Source organism: Cucurbita maxima, unplaced genomic scaffold (assembly GCF_002738345.1).
Source record: "Cucurbita maxima cultivar Rimu unplaced genomic scaffold, Cmax_1.0 Cma_Scf00007, whole genome shotgun sequence".
In the NCBI taxonomy this organism is placed as follows: Eukaryota; Viridiplantae; Streptophyta; class Magnoliopsida; order Cucurbitales; family Cucurbitaceae; genus Cucurbita; species Cucurbita maxima.
In genome coordinates, this window is record NW_019272023.1 from 4783738 (window position 1) to 4790857 (window position 7120).

Sequence of the window (7120 nt, forward strand, 5' to 3'; positions counted from 1 at the left end):
CACCTAATCAAGAACCCTAAGAACTAAGTACGAGAACTGACAGCTCAAATAGAATTAAATAAATAGAACTTATGGCTTCCATGTCATGTCCCTAAGTTAACTTAGGAGAACCAAGTAAACCTAGGGCATAACTCGAAAAGGCCTGTAACTTAGGAATGAACTCCTAAGTAGGAATAAAACTCCGAATAAGACCAACAATGAGTAAGACTTAAAGAACAAACTAAGAACTTCAAACAATCCAATCAATTCAATCCAAACTATTGAATTATGAACTTATTTAAATTGAGTTGAGTTCAAATAAATAAAAATTTTATGGACCAAATTAATTTATGAGTTTAAAATTAGATTTGTTAGAGCAACTTGAATCTATTATTAATTTTAAAGTATATGTAAATTTATTTATTTTTATTTAATTTAGTAATTTTTTTTTATTGTTTTAACTATTCTTTAAATCAATTTTTAATTATTTGGAAAGTAATTTTTAAAGTATATATAAAATTGAGTGGTAGATCTTAATTAAATATTTAAAAATAAATAGATAAATGTTTTATCAACTAACATTTCATTTTTATTAAAAATAAAAATTTAAATAAATGACACGAACAACTAACTCAATTCAAGCACCCCCAAACACAACTTCAAACTATAAGGATTAACTACAACTTTTATAATTATAAAGAATCAAATTAAAATAATATTCAAACCATACATGGAAATTTAGCTTTTATTATTATTATTATTATTTATTTTTATTTTTATGCAAAACCCAAAAATCAAGCAATTGAAAGATGTGATTCCCTGACCAACGTGCATTTTTTTCTACAAAATGTTCTTTATTCTTCCAACCTGAAATAAATAAAAAGCACAAATTTTTATTCCCCTTTAATTTTTCAAATATATATATTTTAAATTATTAAAAAAAAAAAAAAAACATGTTTTTGTGAGTAATGTCTTTCTTTCAAAGACAAACAATTTCATTCGGGAAAAACGACACCCATCACACTAAATTAAATAGTATTGGCTTTAAGGAATTAATCATTATTAATATTAGTAATATTATTTGATTTTTACAAACAAATATAATTTTTTTAAAAAAAATGTGAAGCCTTTTGATTATGACAACTCAACTTCCTCAAACTGAGATAATGTTCTAACTTTGTCTATTTATTTGTATATCCATTGAATTAATAATATATCTATATATGATTCTTATTATAAACCTCATTATTATAATTAGAAACCTTTTTTTTTGGTAATTTATGTATATTTGTGGTAGTCGTTAAATTTATTATTATTATGGTTTGTCTATCACAACGAGCATAATTCACCGGTAACTGATATGTATTTTTCATCCGTATAACCTAATTTGTAGTTTTTAGTATGGATATTATAGACCTAATTGTTTGCGATGATTTTAGATCTTTAGTCGTTTGAGCGGAAAAGACCGATTATGTTAACGAGATAGCCACCCAAAAGAATAAGGGCCTTAGCCCAACTCGAACAATTTTGGAATATAGTTATATTTAAATATATTAAAGTTAAATCGTTATCAACAACAGTCGCTTTGGCCGAGTGGTTAAGGCGTGTGCCTGCTAAGTACATGGGGTTTCCCCGCGAGAGTTCGAATCTCTCAGGCGACGGTTTTGTTTTTTTTTTTTTATTTTTTATTTTTATTTTTATTTTGATTCAATACTTTGTGAATGATTATTAAACATTAAATATTTGAAACGTTACTAAAAGTTTTCAACGTTCCTAATTTTGTATTATGACACAAAATTAAAATACTTATCAAATAAAGTCCTTTGTGTCTAATAAAATCATTAATTTTTAATTAAAAATCAATACATTTTTATCCATGGATAAGAAGATTAAAAGGGTTTTATTTTATTATTATTTTTAGTTCAACAATATTGTATTTTAAGATTAAGGTAAAGAAAGTTAAAAAAAAAAACCCATTATAGTTGACATTATAAAGAAAATGTTTTAAAATGAAAATATTTTTGATTATTATGTTCGAGAAGCTTTTTATTTTAATTAAGTAATTAATTAATCATCTAATTAATCACTAAATCATACACATATCAGATATTGCATAGAGTAACATGGAAAAAAGATAGTAAGGTAGTAAAATGATGAAATGAATTTTAAGATAATAAACACCGATATAATATAATGTAAATTTTAAATGCATGACAGATTTTTAATATCTGAGTGGGCCCCACAAGTTTTGAAAATATATCCCTTGCATTAAATCATGACGTTATTATATGCATTTTTAAATTCAAAAAAATATAAAATCTTTTTTAAATACTTCTAAATCTTCTTTGACTTTACTGCCCTTTCTTTTTTTTAAAAAAAAAAACTTTATTACTTTCCAGCAACTCGACCGTTTCGGTCAGAACGGCCCGTAGGATCCCATCAAATCTACGGTCCAGATCTCTCGACCGTTAAAATTCAAATTCTCTTTTTTCCCCCAAACCCCAATGTTCTGCTTTTTATCATCTAAAGCAAATATTGCCGTTGAATGAACTGCCATTCATTTTCCTCAAAACCCCCATGAACAAGCGTCCTTTCTTCTTCATTCCCCACTTCCAAATCCGCCATAGCTTGCAATGGATTCTTAACAATTTTCCTTCTCCTTGATTTTTCTGTCTCTCTTCTGGGTCATAGTAGTTTTCTCGGGAAAATTTACAGGCTCTGATTGTTCGTTTTGACTGAAAAAATGGTGAACAGGGATTCCTCTCCGTCGTCTTCTCCGGTGAAGATAACCATTTCATCTGGAAGTAAAACAGGCAATGGAATCATATCGATGGGCTTAACAAGTCCGATTTCGCGTACTTCGATTTCAAATAACCCAAATTCCCCTCTTAGTTGCAGAGGAAACAGAGTCTCTAGCGGTGGAAACCGCCGGTCGAGTGGCGGAAAGTTCGTTTCCATGTCAAAAGATGAGGCGGTTGAAGAAAGTAACTCGGAGTTCGTTACTTACACTGTTCATATTCCTCCAACCCCAGATCACCAGTCAATTTCTGACTCTCAAGCAAGCCTCCCTGAGGAAAATCCAAATATGGGGAAGCCGCAGAGTAGCTTCATTTCTGGTACTCTTTTCACTGGGGGTTTCAATTCGGTGACTCGTGGGCATGTGATAGAGTCGCTGGCGAACCCGACTGAGCCAATCAAATTGGGGCTTGTTTGCGGTATGAGAGGCTGTGATGAAAAGGCTTTGAAAGGGAAGACGACGGTTCCATGTGATTGTGGGTTCAACATTTGTAGGGATTGTTATTTGGAGTGTGTTAGCCATGGCGATGGCCGTTGTCCTGGTTGTAAAGAGAGTTACAGAAGTGTTAGTGATGATGAAGCAGAGGATCAAGCTTTGCCATTGCCTTCAATGGCGGATGCCAAGTTTGACAAAAGGTTGTCTTTGGTGAAATCATTCAAAGCTCAGAATCACCCACCGGACTTCGATCATGCCCGGTGGCTTTTCGAGACCAAGGGGACATATGGCTATGGAAATGCAGTGTGGCCGAAGGACGGCTACGGGTTCAGCTCTGGGGCGAATGGTTTCGAGCAGCCACCTGACTTTGGGGTGAAAAGTCGGCGGCCCTTAACCCGGAAAGTCTCTGTTTCTGCTGCCATTATAAGCCCATACAGGTGATTTTGTATTGATTTGAACTTATGATGTTTGATTTATTGTGCTCTGTTTCTAAAGGGTTCTGTTTCTATTGGCAGATTGCTTATTATAATCCGTCTAGTAGCACTTGGATTCTTTCTAACATGGAGAGTTAGACATCCAAATCATGAAGCAATGTGGCTATGGGGAATGTCCATTACTTGTGAGCTCTGGTTTGCATTATCTTGGCTATTAGATCAACTTCCAAAGCTCTGTCCTGTAAACAGAGTAACCGACCTCTCTGTTCTCAAGGATCGATTTGAGTCGCCGAATCTTCGAAACCCGAAGGGTCGATCCGATCTTCCAGGAATTGACGTGTTTGTATCGACAGCGGATCCTGAGAAAGAACCACCTCTTGTGACAGCCAACACAATTCTCTCAATCCTTGCTGTGGATTACCCTGTGGAGAAACTGGCTTGTTACTTATCAGATGATGGTGGTTCTCTCCTGACATTCGAAGCATTAGCTGAGACAGCCAGCTTTGCAAGAGTGTGGGTTCCGTTCTGTCGAAAGCACGGAATCGAGCCGAGGAATCCCGAGGCTTACTTCGGACAGAAGCGTGACTTTCTTAAGAACAAAGTGAGGCTTGATTTTGTTAGAGAGAGGAGAATGGTGAAGAGAGAGTATGATGAATTCAAGGTGAGGATAAACTCATTGCCAGAGTCTATAAGGAGAAGATCAGATGCTTATAATGCCCATGAAGAACTTAGAGCCAAAATGAAGCAAATGGAAATGGGTAGCAATCCTTCAGAACAAATCAAGATCTCTAAGGCAACTTGGATGTCCGATGGCTCTTACTGGCCTGGAACTTGGGTATCAGCTGATACTGATCATTCAAGAGGAGATCATGCTGGTATAATTCAGGTAAGTTGTTTGATATATGGAAGAACGGTTTGCAAAAACTCGAAAGGAAAGCTAAGATGTTTTGTTCATCTTTTACTTGTTGCAGGCTATGCTAGCTCCTTCTAATGCAGAACCAGTTTATGGTTCAAAAGCAGATGGGGAGAATTTGATTGACACAACAGAGGTGGACATCAGATTGCCAATGCTAGTTTATGTGTCTCGTGAGAAGCGGCCGAGGTACGATCACAACAAGAAAGCGGGAGCGATGAATGCTCTTGTTCGTACCAGCGCAATCATGTCGAATGGGCCTTTCATTCTCAATCTCGACTGTGATCACTACATATACAACTCCCTGGCTCTACGAGAGGGGATGTGTTTTATGCTAGACAGGGGTGGCGATCGGATTTGTTATGTTCAGTTCCCGCAAAGATTCGAGGGGATTGACCCGAATGATCGGTATGCGAATCATAATACTGTGTTTTTTGATGTTAGTATGAGAGCTCTTGATGGGTTGCAGGGGCCTATGTACGTGGGGACTGGCTGCATATTCAGGAGGACAGCTTTGTATGGGTTTAGTCCTCCTAGAGCTACAGAGCACCATGGCTGGTTTGGTACTCGAAAAAGTAAGCTGTTACTAAGAAAGTCGAGGGTATCAAAGAAGGAAGACGATGAGATGGCTGCTCCGATCAATGGAGGCAGTCTAGATTATGACGACGATGATGCAGACATTGAGTCCTTGCTTATGCCGAAGCGATTCGGAAACTCTACTTCTCTGGCTGCATCAATTCCGGTTGCAGAGTTTCAGGGAAGATTGCTTCAAGAACTACAAAGCAAGGGCAATCAGGGTCGACCGGCAGGTTCTCTTGCCGTGCCCCGGGAACCTTTAGACGCCGCCACCGTTGCTGAGGCGATCAGTGTTATTTCCTGCTTCTATGAAGACAAGACAGAGTGGGGGAAAAGAGTAGGATGGATCTATGGCTCTGTAACAGAGGATGTGGTAACTGGTTATAGAATGCACAACAGAGGTTGGAGATCAGTGTATTGTGTTACCAAGCGCGATGCTTTTCGAGGCACAGCTCCGATCAACTTGACTGACAGGCTTCACCAAGTGCTCCGATGGGCCACGGGATCGGTCGAGATCTTTTTCTCGAGGAACAACGCCTTGTTCGCAACGCGTAGAATGAAGTTCTTGCAAAGAGTAGCATACTTCAATGTTGGGATGTACCCTTTCACTTCCTTCTTCCTCCTTGTCTACTGCTTCTTGCCTGCAGTTTCTCTGTTTTCAGGGCAGTTCATAGTCCAATCCCTCAGTGTGACATTCCTAATCTTCCTACTAGCCATCACAATCACATTGTGCTTACTCGCCATCCTCGAGATTAAGTGGTCGGGCATTACAATCCATGATTGGTGGCGAAACGAACAATTCTGGCTAATTGGCGGGACAAGCGCCCACCCAGCCGCCGTGCTACAAGGCCTGCTGAAAGTCATAGCAGGAGTAGATATCTCATTCACATTGACATCCAAGTCAGCCACACCGGAGGACGGAGATGACGAATTCGCAGACCTATACGTCGTGAAGTGGAGCTTTCTGATGATCCCTCCGATCACAATCATGCTGGTGAACATGATAGCCATTGCAGTGGGAGTTGCAAAGACATTGTACAGTCCATTTCCAGAATGGAGCAAGCTTGTGGGGGGAGTGTTCTTCAGCTTCTGGGTTCTGTGTCATCTCTACCCATTTGCCAAAGGGCTGATGGGGCGCCGCGGCCGAGTCCCGACGATAGTCTATGTATGGTCGGGGCTTCTATCGATCATAATTTCGCTGCTATGGGTCTACATTAGTCCTCCATCTGGGGTACAAGATCGTATGAAGTTTCAGTTCCCTTGAATATTGAATTTAGGAAATGGGAATCTCCTCAATTTCCTGTTGTTATTGTGGGTAGTAGTAGTAGTAAGTAGAGATAGATTGTGTGGCTTTATTGTGTTTAGGGTTGTTTGTGGGGGTTGTTAATGCCATGGATGTTGGTAAGAATTCTTTTGTAATTTTTTTTTTACTTGCTATAATTCAAACTATTCCCGGTTAACATTTGTTTTTTACTACTCCAAATTACTTATTAATATTATTACACACTCCATTTTATCAAGATGAAGAGACAAAAAAGAAACAAGAAACGCAAAATACAACCATTTTCGTTCGATCTAAATTTTCTGATTGAAATATAATTACGAAAATAAAACCATTTTCGTATGATTTGTTCTTGCTGATGAGGATAATTACTCTCTCTCCTTTTATCCCGGAGCCTCCGACAGGTCGCCATAACTATCTTTGTAGCTCCAAAATGTTTCAGTTCCATCGCCTACCTTTGAAACGTCATAACTTTCATCCAAGGCGATGGGAAATGGGCGTCCAATGATGGGTGAACTTAAGCCAGCAATGGGGAAAGGCTGAAGTTGTGATGTTCCCTGTGTTTTGATTCGTGTTGACCAATTCTTTTCTGCAACAATTTCCTTTTTTCTCTATCCTTTAACCTCTTCTCTCGTTTTAGCTTTCATCATATCAGTCCCACTCTCACTCTTCTGCAATCTGAAGGGGGGGGGGGGGGGGGGGGG

At 38.1% G+C, this 7120-nt stretch overlaps 2 protein-coding genes and 1 non-coding gene across 6 annotated transcripts in view; 2 read left to right on the forward strand and 1 right to left on the reverse strand.

The window, feature by feature from the left end:
- The first annotated feature begins 1558 nt into the window (after positions 1-1558).
- On the forward strand, positions 1559-1640 carry TRNAS-GCU. Its single transcript has one exon. It is a non-coding gene; the product is annotated as a tRNA-Ser (tRNA).
- An 862-nt stretch (positions 1641-2502) lies between these two features.
- LOC111482465 (cellulose synthase-like protein D5) lies at positions 2503-6604 on the forward strand. Its single transcript, XM_023128256.1, has 3 exons — positions 2503-3648; positions 3727-4531; positions 4617-6604. The coding sequence occupies exons 1-3, from the start codon at positions 2723-2725 to the stop codon at positions 6396-6398; spliced, it is 3513 nt and encodes a 1170-aa protein (XP_022984024.1). The 5' UTR covers positions 2503-2722; the 3' UTR covers positions 6399-6604.
- Positions 6605-7026: 422 nt separating this feature from the next.
- LOC111482476 (probable galacturonosyltransferase-like 7) overlaps positions 7027-7120 on the reverse strand; it is an 8492-nt gene continuing 8398 nt past the window's right edge. For all 4 annotated transcript variants that reach the window (XR_002718219.1, XR_002718218.1, XM_023128284.1 and 1 more), the window contains exon 3: positions 7027-7094. The gene's annotated coding sequence lies outside the window, so the exon portion shown is untranslated. The remainder of the gene's footprint in view (positions 7095-7120) is intronic.

Excerpts from the sequence above, each read along its gene's own strand:
- LOC111482465 (XM_023128256.1), top strand. The coding sequence starts at position 2,723 with ATGGTGAACAGGGATTCCTCTCCGTCGTCTTCTCCGGTGAAGATAACC. Across the intron at positions 3,649-3,726 it reads GCCATTATAAGCCCATACAG|ATTGCTTATTATAATCCGTC; the intron begins GTGATTTTGTAT and ends TTCTATTGGCAG. Across the intron at positions 4,532-4,616 it reads ATCATGCTGGTATAATTCAG|GCTATGCTAGCTCCTTCTAA; the intron begins GTAAGTTGTTTG and ends TACTTGTTGCAG.